The sequence below is a fragment of the Myiozetetes cayanensis genome, unplaced genomic scaffold, assembly GCF_022539395.1.
Source record: "Myiozetetes cayanensis isolate MyiCay16 unplaced genomic scaffold, myiCay2020 scf2-11, whole genome shotgun sequence".
Lineage (NCBI taxonomy): Eukaryota > Metazoa > Chordata > Aves > Passeriformes > Tyrannidae > Myiozetetes > Myiozetetes cayanensis.
The window spans coordinates 92,717,926-92,740,600 of NW_026087411.1; the positions used below are offsets into that span (position 1 = coordinate 92,717,926).

Here is a 22,675-nt window from a genome sequence, read left to right on the forward strand (position 1 = left end):
GGAAAGCCCACACTGGAGCAGGGTAAAAGTGCGAGGAGGAAGGAGCTGTAGAGCAGCTGTGAATGGACCCCAGCCCCCATTCCGCTGCACTATCTAAGGGGAGAGGTGGACAAGTTGGGAATGGAGGAATGAAGTTGAGCATGGGTAGAAAGGGGAGTAGGGAAAGGGTTTTGATGAATTTGTCTTTGTTTCTCAGTATCCAAACAACTTTTAATTGGTAATAAAGTAATTTTCCCCAGGACAACTCTGTTTGGACCCTGACAATAATTAGTAAGTGATCTCCCTGTCTTTGTCCAGACTCAGGAGCATTTCCACCCCCCATCCAGTTGAAGAGGGTCAGAGAGACTGACTGGATGGGAATCTAGTTGATGTCCAAGGTCAACCTACCACAAAGGCAATAATAAATAAATTAATAGAATGAAGAATAAATCGATAGAGTCATATCTTGATTGCTTTTTCTTCAGTTGCTTAATAGTGTATACATATCACTCAGTGTTGGTGATATCAGATGTCTGAAATACAAGAAGGGTTTGCCTGCTTTTTATTGACAGAATCGTTCTAGGAATAATTTCCCATTAAGGCCAGTGTGAGATACCACATTTTGAATATTTTCTGATCTGCAACTGATGAGGTATCACCTGCAACTAACTTTGTGTTTTCATCTGTTAACATGAGTTTAATACAGAAAGAGCTTATGGATTTCCTCTACATTAAATTACAATTTTAATAGTATGTGAACCCCGAGAAGATATGACATGGATGGCAGACGGCTTTTTGATGTTTCCTATGGCAAATAATGACCTTTATAGTAAAATGGCAGAAAGGTTAAATTTTTTCCTTATGCAGATTTTGAGAGGTGGAAAAAAATATCTCAGATTTTTGTAGTTTACACATGGCTTGCCCAAAATTGATTGTAGGATAATTCATTGAAACGTAGCCTTATAATTTATCTCATTATTAATAAAGTTGATTCTTTCAGCTAATAGTTTTTGCAAAAGACAACTGATAGCTAATTTCAGACAAGAATGTTTTAGCCAGAATGTGTTAGCCGGAAAGACTCGAGTTACTTCTGAGAATGTTAGTTTGTGTATATATATCAGACACACTTGTAAACATGTTTAACAGATCTGATTGTCCTTCTAATTTTAATAATGTGTCTTTGTAGATTTCATGGGCCTGATCTGAAAAAAAAAAAAAATCAGCCCTCATGGATGAAGGGTCCTTCTTCCCTCTATGTTTTTGTGGGGTTTTTGGCTCTTAAATTTCAGAAGAAAATTCATTAAACCTTGAAAAATGTTGTGCCATGTGGTAATCTGAACACATAACTGTACTATAGGCAGCTGTAGGAATAAATAAACAAGCTAATATAATGGTGAAAATGTTTCTATTTTTCCTTTTCAATTGCTCGTTGGTTTTTGACAATTGTGAAATCAGTACATACCCTTGTTAAAGGGTCTGATCACATGATGCTCTTTTGGTGGATAGCTGTTTCTGTTGGAACCACTTTGGGAACCTTAATTTGACCATTCTGATAATTAATTTTGCAGTGAAAAATGTTTATTAAAAAAATAAAATCTAGTGACTCTGGGAACAAGAATGTTCTCATTGGAGGGGAAAGGAACAAAGCTTCTTGTGTTGAGGTTGTCTTCAAAACCCCTGCAAAGATAAGTTCATAATATAGGCCACGCTTACAGGCCTATCAGTTTTTGTGTGAACAGTTAGGACTTGGTATAAATTCATAGCTACACCTACGTTCACTAAAGGTACAACCCCTAATAGACTTCTGAAAACCTTATTCTTAGGTTGATCTCATTATATTTCTGTATTTCTTTGGAAACTGCCGAGTGTTCTTGCTTTTCTCATGGCAACTGCTTGTGATGGGCACTGTGCCCATGCCATCCTTATTTGCCATGGATTCACTGAATAACTTGGTTTAGGAGGGTCTGTGTTTATTTGATTACTACCTGCTGACACTGGAGCCAGTTCTGAAGATGGATCTTGCTGTTCAGGTCATTATTGAGTTTCTACTGTCACCAAGGATGAAGATGCCAGGTCCTCTCTGGGCACCAGTTCAAATACATCACCACCATCATGGTAGTGAGTTTTTCTAACACAAAGCTGTATTTCTCATATTGCACCTTACGTATTGCTTCCCATCCTCTCTGCACTTAGAAAAAGCTAGGATTTTTTTATGTATCACTCCAATTGGTAGCTGAAGGCAGCAGTAAGCTTCGCCCTTTAAAGATAACTCATTTTTTAAGGACTCAAGAAATTTATTCCTTCAGCCTCTTCTCATGCATCATGTGCCACAGACCCCTAACCATATTTCCAACCCCCTGCAAGTCTTGTCACGTTGTTTAGCACCCAGAAGGCTGAGAATATGTTCTCACAAGTAGAGAGTGGAGAAGTTCTCAGTGGAGCTAGGTGGATCTATTGCCATGCTATTGAAAAAAAAGCCTTGTGTATTTATAGTCCTTATCAGTAGAAATGGCTGATCTGTGAAATTACAATGGAGAATGAAATACGCAGTGATTCGGTTTTGTTTTTTTCCCCTCAAAAGGAGTATAAACTCAGTACTAATGTACCACTGTGTTTTCTATTACAAGTTCTATTTCTTCTGTACAGACAAGCCAAATATATTCCATCTGTGCTTTAAAAGTATTTTAGTGTGTGTGTTTTGTGCAGATTAATGCTGCTGAAAGTTAAGAAAGCAGCAATATTTTAAGCTTAAAGTATCACCATATGCTCAGTATGAAGTAGTGCAAGTTTATCAAATGACAATTTTATTAGCACAGGGACTTGAAATGATTCTGCTTTTCAGCACACAAGCTTGTCTGTCTAAATAGTTCCCTTTCTGGTTGCAGTAAAGGCCTACACATTAATTACCAAGATGCATTTTCACAGTAAAGTAGCACGTGAAGGTGTGTGATTTTTCTGTATGATGAAGTAAGTGTACAAAACACATTATGATTCATGAGCTATAACCACCTAGCAAAAACATGTGTTTGGGGGAGTGTGTTTATGTGTGGAAAATGACTTAGTAGGTTTAGCAGTGTTTTAATTCTGGAAATGTCTATTGAATGACATGATAGATTTTCATCTACCATCTAGCTTTTGTTTGCACTCAGTTTTATGGCAATGGATCTCACTAAATTTATTAGAATACTATAAAAAGATGTTTTCAGAAATATTTCAGGCAACAAAGCTACTGTAGAGGCACCTAGGTAGTCTGATGAATGACTGAAATATGGATTTTTTTTTTTATTCAAGACTTTTCCATAAGCTTTTTTTGTATTACTTCAGTATAAAGACCTTGATAAAATATGCTTCAGGTTGATACACTTGATGTTTCCCCACATATTTGTCTCTTCCTGTGTCTACAAAACCTTTAAGTGCATTGACTTAAGATATAAAAGAATATATTTGTCTTCCTTTAATGTGAATTGCAGTGTCAGCCTAAAGAATGATCTTCTAGTATTTCAAGGAGGATGCTATAGAAACTATTTTATTTACTTGGTAGCCTAAGAATCCATACTGTAAGAGTGATACCTATTATTACAGAATCAAAGCAGGTTTGTCTAGAAATCATAGCAAAAACTCAGGATGTCCAGTCACTGTTCAAATAAGTCCATTTATATGAACCAAATCTAAACCAAGTGGAGAAAACACTGATCAGGAATGAGGTAGCTAAAGCTTTGTAGTTCTGCACTGATACAACTTTTTTTTGTGTTTTTATTGTGGGGTTTTTTTTTTAAGTCTCTTATGTAATATGAAGTGTTGAGGCAAGCTGCTTCTGTCTTTCTGTGTGTCTCAAGCTGATAGTCTTTCCTTCCCCTACAATAAATGCTAGTTTCCTGTATTTTAGCAAGAAATGTTAGATCCTGGAAATACTGTAATGTTACCAAAAAAGAAAAAAATATAAATCCCAGAACAACCACCCTTTAAAACAAGAACTCTTTGAATCTCTTCTCAAGGAAGAGAGAGACATGTAAGTAAGATCAGAAAATACATACCCTAAATTAATAATGAACTGTCTTACAGTACACTCCAGATGTAGGGCAGAAGTGATAAACACTCTAATTTATAAAATGGAACAAGAGGCACATTTCCCTAAAACCTGCAATGTCTGGTGAAGGTGAGAGAACATACAAATGTCTGAACATAGGATGTGGCAAGCTTTATGGTAGTTCTGCAATTGAAGACTGAGGGCAAAATCAACCTGGTTATTTCTGGAATTGGAGGAAATGAGGTGGAAAAGAATAGGAGTATTAGGTTGACAAGCACACAGAAGGTAAAAAGATTAGAGCAAACAGCTAATTATCACATGGGAGACAAGGTTGTTTAAAAGGAAAGGAAGAAATTGCAGAAAGCTTTTTGCTGACTTATGTATGCCTTCATCTGTATTTAAAGCTCTCCTCACTTTGATCTCTGACTCATCTGAGTCTATTTGTTTGCCAAAGCTCAAAACTGGAAGGAGATGGGGAACAACCTGACTGGTGTAATTCAAGCATGGAGTTCCTCTAATGTGTTTTTTATATATGAAAGTGGTCTCAAATAAACCTAATTTTGCAAAGAACATCTAGTGCAGTGACACTGCTGTACTAATTTGTTGTTTACAGTTATTTCTTTTCTGCACTTCCAGATGCCAACTAATGATCTATAGCTTCATTATACAATAAATTTCAAGGGCAATATTTGTGGGTTTTTTTAAAGCCATGGATTGTTTTAACCATCCAAATTAAGAAACAAAAAATTAAAGCATTTTTGGTGGGTGTTTTGTGTTTATTTATTTTTTTGGGGGGGGGGGTGATCTGTTTCAATGTCTAAGAAGTTCTTTCAAGCTGAAATTTGGGCAAAAACTGATTTTCTGTCAGGGTTGTCCTATATATACTCGATAACATACCCCTATTTCAAAATACAGAAATTAACTAGTGATGTAAGCTACCAATATAGTTTTGTGTTTGTGAGACAGTAATGGTGTCTTGCATCTTACTTATGAGAAATGAATTATTTAAAAAAACCCAACATCTCAGTAGTATCAGCCAGAGCTAACAAATTGTGTTTAGTGATGTTTTCAGTACAGGATCTAAACTCTTTGCTTCAATCCATTTTATCCTCAAAATTAATTAAAATATGGGGAAATTGTATAATCAATACTGCAATGCAGTTATAGCTTATCCAAAATTCTGTTTTGTGTGTAAAAGTAAGACTGCTAATAAGATGGGAAATATAAGGTAATTTTTCTGAAGCTCCTAAATGGAAGTGTGGTGGGTTTATTTGTTTGTTTGTTTTCCAGTCAGTTAATGTTTATCACACTGAATATATAAGCTCAGTGGTTTTTCTAAAGCAGCACCTGGAGGACAGACAGGATAGTCTAAGCAGTATCAAATTGTACAAGATATGTTCGTGAGTCAAGGTCTGGCTATCTACTTCTAGGTGTCCTAAATTTACCTGTCTTCATCATAAAATGAATCTTAATTTTTTTTTTTTTTCTCCAGTAGGTTTGAACGAGTCTTTCTTTCACTGTTCTCTGTTGGAGAGTGTACAGATGTGCTAACATAGGAGCATTAAAAAGCTCAAGGACATGTTTGAAATTTTGCAGTGAATGTTTAGAGATGCATCAGAGTAAAAAGTGAAATGCATTAGCAGTTCAAATGTAGAAACATGATGTTTATCGTAATGCTCATTGCACCTACTGATTGCTTTATTTTAAAAAGTTATAGTAATTTGTGCCTTGTTCTTGCACAGGTTATCGGGATTTCAGCTTCCGTCATCTATTGTGAGTACGGGATCTATCCTCACCCTCTGTTTCACCACAGATTTTGCTGTCAGTGCTCAAGGCTTCAAAGCTATCTATGAAGGTAAGAACTCTTTTCCTACCAGGTCTTTATTCTACTCAATACACATTGTTCATATTGAAGTGTGATGTTTCAATTTTGCTTGGGATTTCAATAATCAGTGCATATTGCATTAACTTTAGGGTTTTTTTATAGCATACATTAAATTTTACTGTATCATCGCCATAGTCTTGATTTTTAAATTTAATTTACGCTGATACTTCAATTTCTGCTGTAATTCTTAATCAAAATTGTCAGGCTTCCAAAACTGGATTCACAGATGATTACGTTTAAATAGTTCTCTTATTATTTTCCAAATTATTTCTTTTGACAACTTCTTTAGGCAATGCCTAACTTTAGGGATATAATGATAAAAATGAGAAAAGAAATAGATGCTGACTGGTCTTGAAAATTAATCACTAATCTTCTTGTTGTGGAAAATTAAAACGACAACCACAAAAATATATGTACATATAAACAAAATAAAAAAAAAATCAGTTGAATCTAACTGTGTGGAAGGTGTTAGACTGCAGTGATGACTCACAGTTCTTGGTAAGAATAAGGCCAAGCATTTCATGTGTTCTTGTATCTACTAAGAATTAAGCTCATAAAACTGGGCTGATGCTTTTTTTACAGCTCAAAGTATTAAGAAATGGTTTTGAGATCTGAAACATTTGGCAAAGTCAACAGATACAGTTATTAAGTCAGTTGCTTGTTGGATAATGAGGGTGTTCAGAATATTACTGCAGGATTTCTTTCAAACTGAGTATGTGGTAGTGTTTTGAGTTGTTGTGTCTTTGTTTTTTTTGCTACTGTCTCTTTTTATTCAAGGAAAATGCAGGACTTGAAGTACTAGAAATTACAGAAGGCTCAATTTCAGATTACTTCCCAAATTCCAAGTACTTTTGTTTATGGTCTCACAGGAATAATCCTAGGTTGAAAGTGTTTATTCTGAAAAAGTTGCCTACAATCAGTTTAGTGCCTGAAATACTTTAATTTGTGCAGTTGATGTGGAATAGATATTCCAGTACTATTCTAGTAGTGGAATACTATTAGAAGGTAGTATGGTTTGATTGTAGCTATTTATTAGGAATAGCATTTACAAGTTTGTAAGTCCTTTACACTGATCACCACTCTAGATACAGTCACAGTAACTTACAGACCACAGGTAGCTTCAAATGCTTGGTGATTTTCTGATCATGTTTCTTCTGGAACTCCTCACAAGCCCTTGAAACTTTATCTCCCTTTTTAACAGTGCTGAAGTCTACTCTGTATTGATGCATATCTTCCTTTCTTATCTGATGGATGTTTTGAAATTATAGCATTTTTTAAAGTATCTTTTGAATTTAATATCCATATTGAGGTGGTAACCTAGGTGTGAAAGACAGAGGCATAGGACTAACTCAAACTTTTTTGTTTTGATCTTTTGCTATTGGGGATCAGTACCTCACAATATATCTCTCCATGGTAGCTATTCCTCCCTTCCTCTGTCCCCCAAAGCCTTATCACCTGGTAAGTCAGCTAATCAGTCTTTTTTTTTAACTTAAATGAGGGCTATGAAGAAAGATAGAAAGTTTCATTTTAATAGTCTTTATGAGCTTTATTAGGTAAGTTGAAAAGGAACATCAGAAATCATGAACACACCAGGAACTGTTTTTGTTCCCTCAATAGGAAGTTACTTTCTATGTACCTGTATCGTTCTCTTCTAGCAGATGCATAGAGTAGCATATTTCATCCTTTTATGCAATCTGAGCAGTTTGTTTTTTATATTGAAAAAGACAGTGAAAAAGGCTAAAGGACATCTCTTGACTGTCAACTTAGGAACACATGCACAGAGCCACAGGCTGTAATATAATGACACTTCCTGCTGGCCTACTTTCTTGTAAAAACCCCAGCAGGAAGAGCTGTAATTAACATTGACAGAGAGCACCGCTCTCCGGTTAAACAACACTGCCCCCTTTCAGATTTAGGGCTGTAAACCTGGCATTTTCAATGAACTTTAAATTGACTTCAAAATATGACATCCAGCTCTGGAAAAAGTGGTGAAAGTCACTCAAGTCTCAGTGCACAGACAGGCAGTAGGGAATGAGGGTTCAGGAAGGAATTGCAGCAGTGAGGGGTTAGGCTTTTTTTGTGCAGGCTTGGTGTGATTTCCGCTGTAATAGCAGGTTGAGTTGCCCCATAGTTCAAGAACTCCTGCAACTGTTCCCTAAACTACCTGTTTTAAATAGTGACACCCTCTGACCCCTGTGTCATATGTGATTTTGTGAGCAGGGAGGTGTTCAGTTCCTCTAGGACAGGGGAATATACAGACCAGTTAGTACGTGTCTTTATAATCACTCTGCCAGCTACCCATCCCTAAACCAGTTCAAAAATATCTCCTTATCCCTATTTTGACTAGCTTTTTCATTCTTCTCTTGAGTAAGTGGATTGCTGTTCAGTTGAAAGCAAGAGCATTGAAGTACTACTGACTACTGTCAGCTGAGAGTCTGTGGGGTCATAATGCAGAGCTTGAGAAATGTGGTTTTAAATATCTTAATTGGAGAGTTTTATTTGCATGTCAGCTGGTAAGGGACAGTATGCTCTAAAAAAAATAAAATCTAGGGTGTGTTTAATGGTGCCTGGGGGAGTGAACCATAACAGAATTTTTTGTATAGAAGTATATAGTAGTAACATTCAGAAGTTAAAGAATTGTAATGGACTGAGAGCAGGAAAGAAAAAAATAAATGTTTGCATTATTATGTAAAGCTGTGAAAAAGAATCATTCTGTAATTGTACTAATTGTCTATGGTAGCAGATGAAGTAAGTCTGCAAAATTCAAATAATGGGACTTATAAAGGAAACTAATTTACATATACTTTCCATATTTTCAGGGGCTGTAAAAGCAGTGGTTTAAGATTTTTTTTATTTTTAATTCTTGTGATAGGCCACTTTTTCTTCTGAATAGGAAAATGTCATCTAATTAGGATTCCTACATTCCATAAAATGAAAAAAATTAAATTGAAGAGTGTCTTTAAAGTTATTTTTGCTATAGAAAGTTGGGGTTTTTTAAAATGTGATTATGTGGGGTCAAAGCTGGCATTTTGATAACAATGACTCCTGTCTTTCAAAAGACTTAATACTGCATTAGATCCTGTGCTTTGCAGAGCAAAGGGGATGCTGTTGCGAGGTTTCACCATTTTTGTCTCCAGGGTGCTAGGAAAGAAGACATGTGAACCACTTCAGTGGCAACTGAACGGCCTCTGAAGTTACACTCATAGGTGGTATCCCTAGCAGAGAGAACACTGCATCCCTTTCCCTGGGCTGAGATTCTGATCTATGCATTTTGTAGAGTATACTCTTCATTTATGACTTCACTTCCTGTGCACCAATGACATAATTGGATCCTTTCCGTTCTTACAACATAGAAATAAGTTAGGAATGGAGCAAGTAAAACCGCATTATGGTGCTGTAAGCCCTTGAAGATTGTTAGTGCTTGTGTGACTTAGCCTGCTGTCACCTATATTAATATTATGAATACTAACATTAACTAAATGAGATCTTTGTGGCAGTAGACCAGAGAGTTTTAACAAGACATTAATGTAATTAGGCAGTTACTGATTTCTTAGGCTGAAATGCAAGTTTCTTTACTATGTCATTACTTGACTAGATTTATATGTCCATTTCTGAGATTCTCTAGTATTTTTAACTGATAATACTTTCATCTTTCTCAGTGATTATATCAGCACTCTAAATTCTAGAACTAATGGGAGCTTAAATTTTTAATTTCTGGAAATAAAATTCTATGGAATTTTCAAACACATGGTTATATGAGTGAAAACAACTATGAAATTCAGTAGTAAGTTCAGTTTATAGCATTTGTCAATTAATCTGCTAAATGATTTATTGACCGTTACCATCACTGGGTATATAAATATAAGTTTCAAGCAATGGAATTGGTGACTTGGGGGATAGAATCAATTTTTGTATTGTCTGGTTGTTTTTTATAATTGCAGTGGTTTATATCATTAAAAATATGTTTAACCTTTGCAGGAACTAACTGCACGAGGAAAATAACGAACTACTCAGACTTGTATGATTTTGCTTGAGTCCCTGTTAAAATCAGTTTAATTCTTGCTTTCTATAATGAGGTTAACAAACTGTTTTTTAAAAAGGTAGATTAAGGGCTGCATAAAGAATTTAAAAATCAGTGTTGCTTTATCACTGTAGAAGTTTTCTTTGGAAAGTGAGAAGTATTTCTCCCATACAGAACACTTGAGTATATTTGGCAAGAGAGACAAATACTCTTTAAATGACACCAGGATCTGAACTGTTACACACGTGTATAATTAATTTGAGTAATGCATGTTAGAAGTGTTATATGTTCTTTCTTCTATCAAAGTAGGATGACCTGCCATTCAGGGAATCCAGCTGTCAAGTGGAAAAAAATAGTGAATGTAGAAAACTCAATTAATAGTACACTCCTGATTATCAATGTAAAATGAAACATCATGGCGTGCTAGCTCACACTTTGTTATACTAATGTCTGCTACTAAACATTAAACTGCCCTCTAAGGTTAGCTTAAAATGAATCAAGGATTGTTATCTCGTGGTTTTGGGGGGTTAGTTTTTGTGTGGTTTTTTTTTTTTTCTTGTTTCTAATCATATTTTGTATTATAGAATTGCAAGCCAGATGTACTGGACTTGTTCTTGGTACCTTTCCTTGACCTCTGTTCTACAGCAGCAGGTTTTCTTTGCCAAAGGAAGAGCTCTTGAACATCCCTCTATCCTCTGCCCTCTGGCCATACTTCTTTTTTTCTTTTGTTCTTTGATTTCTCAAAGCTTTCTACTCACATCCAGCATTAACATTTATACTGTCAGTCACCTCATCCTGCCTGATGCCTCTTCCTTGAAGCTTCTTTTTAAATCCCTTTCAGCATCAACAGCAGAAAGTAGTAATACACCTCCACAGTGTAGTCTTTGAAGAAATTTTCTTTCCCACCTCCTGCTGCTGTTGTTCTTCCTGAGTATCTGTTATTTGTTGTGGTTTCCTTTTTTTTTTGTATTGTTTTATGGTTCATAATACTTTCAGCTATTTAAAACAAATAAACAAAACAACAACAAAGCAAACAAAAAAACAAACAAAAAATTGAAACTTTCCCCAACAAACTTGGAAACATTAATCTCTTGGATAATACTATGAGTTTGCCATGGTAATTTTCCCAAGACTGTGATTTTTCAAGTCAACATGGATCCAGTCAAGACAACAGACCTCTGGATTCAATATTTCTTGGTGTGTGTTTCTTTCCCCTCCCTCAAGTACCAAAATACCTTACCTGCACTCTTTTAAGTGTAAAAATTTGTTTGTACTGGATCAGCACTTGAACACTGCTTCCTACTTGTTGTCCATGAGTCTAGTTAATGGCTGTGTAGTTCTCCCAACAAACTGAAATGATGAGAGTAGTTACTCTCTGGGAATGGGCATGTGCAAAACAAACTGAATAATCTGAGGCAAATATTTCAAATTTGCACTAGGAAGCTAAATTGGCAAGTAAATACTGACTTTATTCAACTAATATGCATAATGATCCCCTACTATTCAGTGTGAGATAAGTAGTCTACTGAATCTTCAGCGAGATAATCTGTATGATTTAGTCAGAGGTGCTCTTTTATCTCTTAGACAGTATTTAATTTTCATAGAATTACAGAATGGTTTGGATTGGAAGCAACCTTAAAGATCATCTAGCTCCAACACCTTTCCCTCCCCCAACTGCCATGGTCAGGGAACCTTCATTAGAAGATTCAATCACTGGAACAATTTTTATTGGAAAAATTTTGATTGTTCCAACAATCTGAAACTGTGAATATGACTTTTGAACATCAGTGGATTAGTGTATTCAGCTCTGAAAAGGTTCAAAAGATTATAAAGAATATCTGATGATGAAATTGAGAGCTATGCATTTTGTGCTATATTCTGTTTCATGGGTTTTGAGAAGCATTCAGTTTGTTGTTCACAAACCTATAACTATTCTCTATTTTGCTTTGATTTTTGGAGAAAGAAGCAGTGTAAATTTTATTAGTTTAATCCTTTTAAACTGCCTTCTTCTTAGCTTTTCTCTGGTAGGAAAACTTAACTAACATTAATGTTATCTTAAGTCCTGGTATTCTGGTATACTGACAGCTTTGTCTGTTAATAGACTGATATACTTCTTTTTCTATTTTTAGTAAAATACTTGTTGCTTGGTATTTGTCATGAATGTGTGGTTTCAGGTTGCTTAAAAAATCAGGAATTTAATATAAAAGCAACAGCAGGACAAAGTCCGTTGGCAAGGTTCACTCTACTACTTACTTGTACTACTTGAGAGTTTGCTAGCTCTGAGAGGCGTCCCAGCTCAGAGAGAGATGCTGGTTGCAGGCCACTGCAGTCCAGGAGAGCTCAAGACATCTCGTTTTGGACTGCTATTTATAGGGCTGAAAGAGTGGGCTTTAGTCATAATAATCTTTCATCCTGGCTGCACTTTAGTTTGGCAACTTTCTTTGAAAACTTGAGAACAAAAATATTATTCCTGTTTGGTGTTTACTCAGGGAAAAAAAAAGTTTCCAAGGCTGTTCGTTAAAAAATGAGGAGCTTGTTAGAAAACACTAATTCCTGGGAACAGACAATGTTTCTGACAAGCTCAGAAGGAGCTTAACCCAGGTGTAGGTAAGGCTGAGGCCTAATGAGCATTTCTCAGATCCTAGTGTGGCCAGGGTGGGGGGAGGGGTGGGATACATCGCCACACTATTTTGGTAGTCTGTTCTTTTCAAATTGAGATGTTTGTTAAACTTTTTAGCAATGTTATGAGTAGTAATGAAGTAAACCAAAAGCTTTGTATAGTGAAAGCACAGACTGAAATAGGACCTTTTAAGGCTGAAATTTGTAGTTGCACCTCTTTGGAGCAGCAGTAATTGTTTCCTGAGAATGAATTTAGGTATACATTTCCTTAGTCAACTGCAGTCCTTAAAAAGAAAAAAGAAAATCCAACTTTTCCTTTCTTTAGCAAATTTTTTTAAAAATAACATTTTTTTGGAATGACACAATCTAAATGGCTGTTAATGATGCTATACAGTAAAGAAATCACAATGCAGTCTTAAAAAACCTGTGGTATTTCATGTGTCAGAACATGCCATAAAGAGTAGCAAAATCTCAGGGCAGAAGAGGTCTGGCAGTGCTGTGAGACTGTTCGGTAAATGTCTGATAGCTAATCTAGAATATCAGTCATGTAAACATTGAAAAAGTTTGACAATAACAGCTAAATAAACTTATTTTTAATCCTATATGTATTCATAAAACTTATGACAAACATAATGGTTGTTTTGTGAGGATAGATAGGTAAAGTAGTCTGCTTTTGCTCTGAAGTGTATGAATAAATCTTCATCAGTTAAAAAAGAAGGAAAATTCATTTAGCTTAAATGCTGTATTTCAGCAATATTCAAAGGATCAGGAGTCAGAAATTGGGAAAGCTATTTCCTTAAACTGTCCAAGGGCAGAAATTTCTTGATTAGAATTTTCATAATTAGAAATTCTCTCCTAGAAAAAATAAGACATTGTACTGAAAGTTGTGGTGGAATACCCCTTACTTGAATTGTCAGAAAAGTAAAATTAAATGTTGAAGGTCTCATTATGAGCCCATGAATTTTGCATCTAAAGAAAAATAATTTTGTAGAGCCTTGACCATTATGTTAGCATCATTATCAAATGATAAGCTATGTCAGCTGTTGTCTGCTTTCCAGCTTACATCCTGGCTCAATCTTTCCAGCTCAATCCTTAATGGACATACATCCTTCAAGTGGCCAGTAGTCCTCAGAAAGGGAATTACATGTCTTAAGATAAGTTCTTAGAACTGCCTTTTGACTTTCTCTGATTCTGGAAGGGATTATTTTGTGCCTTCTAGTGACTTATTGATCCATGTAGGAACTACTGCGGTCTCTATCCTTGGTGCATGAATCAGTAACATGGTGTCAGGGGTTAATACCTTGTAATCATTTTGTGGACTTGCAACCTCCCTCCATAAAATTCTTACTTCTGCTGCTCTTTGAGATCACAAACCCAATAGGAAAATGTTTTGGTAAAAGTAGGCTTCCTAGGAGAAGGCATGCAGGAGTTAGTCCTCTCTGCTACTATGTGGTGCCAGTTCTAAACCAGAACAGCATGTTGTAGCATGGAAAACTGCAACGTGGTTGTAGAAGTGGAAATTAGTGTTGTAACAGGACTGTTTCTCTTTTCTCGTAGCCTAAAAAACTTAATATGGTAGTTTTTTGTCTCTGCTGTTGAGTATTGAAATACTAGAGAATCTTATCTACATCCTAAAAGATCATCATCCCAACTGTGCTGATATTAATATCCTATTTCATGTTCTTTCTTATCTGCCTTTATTGCTGTATGTTTGTATGGCTGCTATTTACTTGTGAAAAACACTGCAAGAGCATTTTGAAATGTCAAGATTCTCTAAGTGCCGTCATTGACTGATCTGAATCAGTATTAACGTTATTGTTGCAGTTTAACCCCAGTAGGCAGCTAAGCACTACACAGCTACTTGCTCATTGGCCCCCAAAATGGAATGAGAGAGAGAATAGGAAGGGTAGAAGTGAGAACATTTGTGGGTTGAGATAAAGCCAGTTTAATAATTAAGGCAAAAGCTGCACATTGAAACAAAGCGGAATAAGGAATTAATTCACTGCTTCCCGTGGGTAGGTAGGTGTTCAACCATCTCTACGAAAGCAGAGCTCCATCACACATAATGGTTACTGGGGAAGACAAAGGCCATCACTCCAAATATCTCTGAGCAATGGCAGCCCTAGCCAAACTCCACTTCTGATCATTTTATTGCTGAGTATAACATCATGTGGTATAGAATATACCTTTGGTCAGTTGGGGTCAGCCATCCCAGTTGTGTTCCCTCCCAGCGCCTTGTACACTCCCGACCTACTCGTTGCAGGACAGAAGAGGCTTTGACACTATGCAGGCTCTCCTCAGTAATTCCTCTCTTTTATCAACACTGTTTTCATCACAAATCCAAAATATATCCCCATACTAGGTACTATGAAGAAATGCAATTCTATCACAGTTGGAACCAGTACAGTTCTGCAGCATGATATAAAAATCTTGCTAACCAATAGATAACTTGTAGATAGCTTAAAAAAAAAAATCCCCCAAAAGGACCAAAACAAATCAAAATCCCCCTTACTGAATAGAAAAAGACTAACTTTTCTTCTTTGCTTCAAAATGTTCCAGTTCTTCTACCTGGACTTCAATTTTTTAAGTTAAAATATGCTCTCTTGGTGCAGCAAAAGTTTGAGAAAAAACAAGGTCAAAACTTCAATAATTCCGAAATTGTGTTAGATTTTTTTTTTAAAGTCATAGAATCATAGAATCATAGAATAGATTGGGTTGGAAAAGACCTCCAAGATCATCAAGTCCAACCCCTGATCCAACTCTAATTACTATATCATGGCACTAAGGGCCATGTCCAATCTCTTTTTAAAAACTTCCAGGGATGGTGAATCCACCACCTCTCTGGGCAGGCCGTTCCAATGCCTGATCACCCTCTCTGTAAAGAATTTCTTCCTAACATCTAACCTAAACTTCCCCTGGCAGAGCTTGAGCCCATGTCCCCTTGTCCTGTTGTTGGTTGCCTGGGAGAAGAGACCAACCCCCACCTGGCTATAACTTCCCTTCAGGTAGTTGAAGAGAGTGATGAGGTCACCTCTAAGCCTTCTCTTCTCTAGACTAAACAACCCCAGCTCCCTCAGCCTCTCCTCATAGGACTTGTGCTCAAGTCCCTTCACCAGCCTGGTTGCTCTTCTCTGGACCCGCTCCAGCACCTCAATATCCTTCCTGAACTGAGGGGCCCAGAGCTGAACACAATACTCAAGGTGCGGCCTCACCAACGCAGAGTACAGGGGAAGGATCACTTCCCTGCTCCTGCTGGCCACACTGTTCTTGATGCAGGCCAGGATGCCATTGGCCTTCTTGGCCACCTGGGCACACTGCTGGCTCATGTTCAGCTTCCTGTCAATCAGAACCCCCAGGTCCCTTTCTGCCTGGCTGCTCTCCAGCCACTCTGTCCCCAGCCTGTAGCGCTGCAGGAGTTGTTGTGGCCAAAGTGCAGGACCCGGCACTTGGCCTTGTTGAACTTCATCCCGTTGGAGTCAGCCCATCTCTCCAGTCTATTCAGGTCCCTCTGCAGAGCCCTCCTGCCTTCTGGTAGGTTGACACTCCCTCCCAACTTGGTGTCATCAGCAAATTTGCTGATGATGGACTCAATCCCCTCATCTAGGTCATCGATAAAGATGTTAAACAGGACTGGGCCCAGCACTGATCCCTGGGGGACACCACTGGTGACCGGTTGCCAGCTGGATGCAGCCCCATTCACCAGCACTCTCTGGGTCCGGCCCTCCAGCCAGTTCTTAACCCAGCACAGAGTGCCCCTGTCCAAGCCATGGGCTGCCAGCTTTTCCAGGAGTATATTATGGGAGACAGTGTCAAAGGCTTTGCTGAAGTCCAGATATACCACATCCACAGCCTTCCCCTCATCCACCAGGTGAGTCACCTGATCGTAAAAGGAGATCAGGTTGGTCAAGCAGGATCTGCCTCTCCTAAACCCGTGCTGGCTGGGTCTGATCCCTTGTCCATCTTGTAGGTGCTGTGTGATTGCACACAGGATGATCTGCTCCATAACTCTGCCAGGCACCGAGGTCAGGCTGACAGGCCTGTAGTTACCAGGGTCAGCCTTGCAGCCTTTTTATGGATTGGGGTGATATTTGCCAACTTCCAATCATGTGGGACCTCCCCAGTAAGCCAGGACTGTTGGAAGATAATGGAGAGCGGCTTGGCAAGCTCTTCTGCCAGCTCCTCATTACCCTAGGATGGATCCCATCTGGTCCCATAGACTTGTGAGGATCCAGGTGGCTCAGTAAGTCACTAACTATTTCCTCCTGGAATACAGGGGGGCTATTTGGTTTCCTCTCTCTGTCTACCAGCTCCAGAGGCCAGTTGCCTTGAGGGCCACCTGTCTTACTGGTAAAAACTGAGGCAAAGTAGGTGTTAAGTACCTCAGCCTTCTCCTCATCTCTATTAACTATGTTTCCCTCCGAGTCCATCAAAGAATGGAGGTTTTCTTTGCCCCTCCTTTTGTTATTAATGTATTTATAGAAGGACTTTTTGTTATCCCTAACAGAAGTGGCCAATTTAACTTCAAATTGCGCTTTTGTATCCCTGATTTTCTTCCTGTATGATCTAGCTGTCTTCCTGAATTCTTCGTAAGTAGCCAGCCCTCTCTTCCATAGTCGATAAACTCTCTTTTTATCCCTGATTTCCTTCAGAATCTCCCTGTTTAACCAGGCTGGTTGTCTTCCCCGCCGGCTTGCCTTTCGGCACACCGATATGGCCTGTTCCTGTGCATGTCATCTACATGAGGAATTTATGGAACACATCTTGAACTGCTTTTCTGAAACAAGCCATGCAACATGACTCAACAGAGTTGGCATGTTTATTCCATTTTGCCTGAACTTTCATTTCTGGATTTAGTCTTTTCCTCTTTACCAATGTGGAAATTAAAATATTGCCAGTGTCTTGTGCATGTTGCCAAATTAGTCAGAGGAGATTTTTGATGCATTTATACCCAGGCTTCTCTTTGTTTGAAGAGTTAAATCCTACTTCCTTTTCTGGGTATGGATATATTCAGTACTGTTAACTTACTTTCAGGATGGTCCCAGATGAAATGCAACTGATACTTACCTAGATTTTAATGAATCTGACTATGACTTGCTTCATTTCTGGTCTTATTTGTAAAGCAAGTTATTTTTTCCTTTGGCCAGCACAAATCAGGGAAATTTGCATTGGGCTTTTCAACTCTCAACTAACAAAAGTACATTTTCAGATATGCTATTTCTTGTTTGTAGTAGTCTTTGTATTGCTTATATTTTTTGTTATCTATTGTCCCTTATTTAAGGTAGTATCACTTTTTATCAAGAAAATTATATTTCTGCCTTTACAAAAAGTCTCTTCAGCTTACTAAGAGTTTACTGTTGATAACTGCTTGGTATTTATTAAAAATCTGTTTGCAATGGCAAAGATGACTTTGGGCTTTTATGTCTTTTCTTGTAAAAATAAATAAAAAAAATTCGATTTCATTTGTAATCATTGCCTGCAGATTTTTGCTCCTTTAAACTGGTGAAAGGTGTAGTTCTGATGCAGGGTTGATGAAGTATTTCTGGAATAAAACCTGTGGGTTATTGGGATAGAAAATAGAAAGTTGGATATGCTATGTTACTGTAGCCAGAAGCTGTTTTCCTGACTAATTAAAGGTTGCATAATTTGCTGTGTTAGATGGATAGTTAGCATATAAATATAGTCACATACCTTGCTTTTCATCTTCTGTTGTTGAACTAAACCATTAATAATTGTACTTTGAATTACTTTGTTATCCATATCCTTCCCATATATTGGAGGTTTCATTTGCATAGCTTTTCATGTTTTTCTTCTGCAATTGGGACAATGAAGCAGATATGTGAGTTTGCAACAAAACATTAGACAAGCACGTCTAAATTTTGACTAAGACATTGATCTTGCTTAGAAATGTCTTGCTGAGAAATGAAACAAGTAGGTTGTTAAGTCACTCACCTGATACTTGTGAAGGAAGGGAGAAGCTTGGTTATAGTATTCATAATGTCGGCACTGCATTTTAACTGAAACTTCTGAGATTTGTACAAATCTATCACATAATCTTTGCCTTGTGTATTTTAGAATTCCATGTTTTTGTACAATACCATTGGACCACTTTGTGTATTGCCTATCTAAATACTATTTATTCACCCAAGTAATCTCGTTAACTTCATTAGGTATGTGTGTTGCTATGAGTCTGCAAAACCACTTTGAGTACTTGTTAACTCTGTATTTTTTATTTGCATCCTTTAACACTTTGAAATCTTTCATCTTGTGTATGCTGCAAGTCTTCCTAAAATATTTACTGAATTATTCATGCATGGTGTACTTTCAAGAAATCTTGCCTTAAGGTTCTTTGAAGCTGGCGTGTTGGATTGACCTGAAAAGGGCCATAGGAGGAATGGAAGGTCACACAATCTCCTTGACTTTATTAGATCTGTGCCTTTCTTACACTTGCATAACAAGACAAGGAACATGTGTAGTGTCAGTGGATTGTAAACCTGAAGTAACAAGAATTTTAAAACAGCAGTTTGGATGCATTTGGATCTTATTTATCAGGAAAGAGGCAGAACATTCTCTGTGTGTGTATACGTAAACCTGGAATTGTTGATCAGTCTTGAAGTCTAATCATTATTAGTCTAGATTAAATTTTTACAGAAAAGGAAAAGAATAAGAATGCAGTTGAAATAGTTGCATACCCATTTCTTGGTTTCTACTCCTTTTCCCAGTATTATTCTTATCTTTCCCCTGCTTATCTGGGTGCAGTAGTTGATGTTTTCTTCTTCCTCACTTTAGGACGCACTTCAGGTTACTCTTAAGACAATTCTGCATGTTTGTTCTTTTTTCCATGGTCTGCAGTTCCATATCTTACCCATATTTACTTAATATGGTGTCCCATGCATGTTAGCTACTACTACTTTGTCTGGGTCTACGTTTCTGTAGTTGGCTGTGGGTGAGTTCTTCATAGCTTTGAGCTCTCCAGTACCAGGCTTTTGGCTCATCACTTATTGTTCCTATACATGTATTTCCCTGGACTACATCCTGTATCTCTGCTTCTCAAAGCCTCAAGGCAGGCCCATGTTTCTTTCAACTATGTCATTTTGCCAACTGAAAAATATTTCATTCTGCATAGAGTAACTCTTTGCTACCGCTATCCATATAAAATTATGATTGTACCATCATAAAAAAAGGATAAACAAGTAAACCAAAGTAGCCTTAGATAGCCTATCAATTAGAGAAATTGCTGTCACAGCTAAATCAAGCAAAGCAAAGCTGCAGGCAAGTTTGGAGAACTTCATGCAGGGTGAGCCTGACTGTAGCAAGCCTGAGGCCTTGCAAGCCCTTTACAAAGCTTATGGTCTGTTAGTGAGGATGGCAGTACCAGATTACAGGGCTTCACAATCAAAAAAAACATGGCATACATGAAATAGTTACTTTTCCTGATACAGCTTTAGTTTCCAAAATTGCCTGGTTTGATCAAAGCTTCCATTAGAACTCTCCAGAGAACTGCTGGCTGTGAAATCTCTGCCTGTTCAATGTACTACTGGCAGCTAGGATGGACCTTGCTTGACTAGCTCCCTAAATTTGTGACAGAGCTAGTCATAAATTATTATAATCATTAAATAATTCAGAAGCCAATTGTCATTAGAAGTCTGTGTTAACATGAAGGAAATAATCTCAAAGCAGAGGTGTCTATCTGTCTCCTTTGACTTTCCAATGGAATCTGAAAGACTACCTTAGCTGTCTGCAAGTTGAGCATTTTAATCACAGAATAGTTTGGGTTGGAAGGAACCTTAAAGATCATCTAGTTTCAACCCACTGCAATAAGGACATCTTTTACTAGATCAGATTGCTCAAAGCCTTGTCAAACCTGACCTTGAATGCTTCAAATGATGGGACATCCCCAATTTCCCTAAGCAAACCTATTCCAGTGTCTCACTATAATCGTTGTAAAAGCTGTTCTTTCAGCTGTGGTCTCATGAGAGTGGGGAGAATTACCTGCCTCAAACCTGCTGGCCAGATGCTTTTGACACAACTCAGGATATGGCCTTCTGGCCTGAAAGTGCATATTGCTTGCTCATGTCCAATTTTTCATTCTCTACTATTCCTAGATCCTTCTTCACAGGGACGCTTTCAATCCATTCATTCCTTAGTACATGTTGATACTGGTGCATGCCCTAACCTAGTTGCAGGACCTTGCACTTGACCCTGTTGAATTTAATGACGTTTCCATGGACCTATTTGTCAAGCCTGACAATATCCTTCTGGATGACCTCCCTTCTCTCAAGTGTATGAACTGCTCCAGTCAGCTGCCTAATTGCTGAGGCTGCACTCGATCACACTGTGTGTCCTTAATAAAAGGATTGATCAGAACTGGTCCCGATATGGACCCCTGAGGGACACCTATTCATCTATATTTGCATGCTGAGCTGTTGACTGCAGTCTTTGGATGTGGCTATCCAGCCAAATTCTTCTCCATCAAATAGTCCATTCATCAAGCCCATATCTTTCAAATTTAGAAGCAAGGAAGGTTTGGGCGACTATATCAAAGGTCTTGCAGAAGTCAAAGTATTGCATTGAGGTTCAGGGACATAAAAGATGAGGGAATGGCACTTGCTAGTGAACATAGAGACAAAAAGTAATTGAGTAGCTCAACCTTCTCCATGTCCTTAAGATGAAAAATTTCTTCATGGAAAGGGTTATTATACATTGGAATGGACTGCCCAGGGAGGTGAAGTCCAACTGGAGGTGTTCAAGAATCTGTTGGATGTGACACTCAGTGCCGTGGTCTAGCTGACAAGGCACTGATTGGTTAAAAGTTGGAGTCAATGATATTAGAGGCATTTTCCAACCTAAATGATTCTGTGGTTTATTCTCTGCAATTTCTTGTCTTCCTTTTCTGACTAAGGTACCTGCAGAAGCTGTTCTTGTTCTTCACATTCCTTGCCAAACTGAACTCCAGATGTATCTTCCTTAGCTTTCTTGATCCCAGCCCTGCATTCCCAGGTTGCACTCCTATGTAATTCCCAGAGTGTGCGTCTCTGATTCTTAATCTAAGGTTTAGATCATGTGTCCTGCTTTACAGAAAGCCAGCATTGAACTGAAAGGGCCTTTAGTAGAAAGACATGCTTCATCTCAGTGGAAATCACTCTTACTTCAAACATACTTTGAGAATGTTATCTAATTAGATAATTTTTAATTATTCTACAGATTTGAGTTCTTTGATTATTTGGAAATATTTTATTTTGGAGGCTGGAGAGAAGTTACAAACCTTTCTAAAATGAAGCAGGGCAGGTTCTCCCTTCCATTTCTGTTTTGAGATGAAAAACTGCTTTTGGAAGTGGAAACTTTGTGCTCTCTGCTGCAAAATGTGTGGAATTTTGCTTATTTCTTAAAAGATGAAGCCAATTTAATATACTCTGTATGTGCAGCTCCCTGGCGGCAGCAGAGGCAAATATGGACAATTGTTCTCTTTAACTTTCTTAGATGACTGTGGGCACCCACAGGGAGGCAGTTGATTTGGGTCCTGTGTTCCTGTAAGTGAAGAAGTCTTCTGAACTGACTGATAATTAGAAGAAAGAAACTGTAGGTTTTTTTGTTTTGTTTTGTTTGGGCTTGGTTTTTGTTTTGTTGTGGGGGGTGTTTGGTTATTTGTTTTTGTTTGTTTTTCCACCCAGCAAAAGCTTCCTTGGTTTTAAAAATCTTATTCTGTGTATCTGTATTTAAAAATATCGAGGTTCATTTTGGGGAAAAAGGAATTAGGCAGTGACTGATTGAATGACTGTGTGCAGGATACTGCAGTTCTCTTCAATGCTGCCAAGTCAGCTCTGCTGTAGAAGCAAATGGCAACAGTGATGCACTAAAACAAAGGCAGACATATTTCAATGCTGCACATATGACCAGGCTTTACCTTGGCAAAGAGCGAGCCTTTCCAGCATTGTTTTGTTGTGGTGATTTCCTTTTAGTTTTTTGGGGGTTTATTTTCATCCCCCCTCAAAACTTTCAGTTTCCCAAATGCTACCCACATGCCATCCTTTCCTAACTTTATTCATGATGAAATCTGCATGCAAAATAGCTTATTTAGCAGAATAAGGCTTTAGGAAGGAGAAACAAATGTCACCCCCCTTAATGTGAGAAGTCAAGTATGAGTGGA

At 37.8% G+C, this 22,675-nt stretch overlaps 1 protein-coding gene across 3 annotated transcripts in view; it reads left to right on the forward strand.

The window, feature by feature from the left end:
* CSMD1 (CUB and Sushi multiple domains 1) overlaps nt 1-22,675 on the forward strand; it is a 1,108,336-nt gene that overhangs the window by 330,030 nt on the left and 755,631 nt on the right. For all 3 annotated transcript variants that reach the window (XR_007628921.1, XM_050315426.1, XM_050315427.1), the window contains exon 3: nt 5,749-5,861. Coding sequence is in view for 2 of the 3 variants with exons in the window: in XM_050315426.1 (XP_050171383.1) it covers nt 5,749-5,861 (113 nt within the window). In the remaining variant the exon portion in view is untranslated. The remainder of the gene's footprint in view (nt 1-5,748; nt 5,862-22,675) is intronic.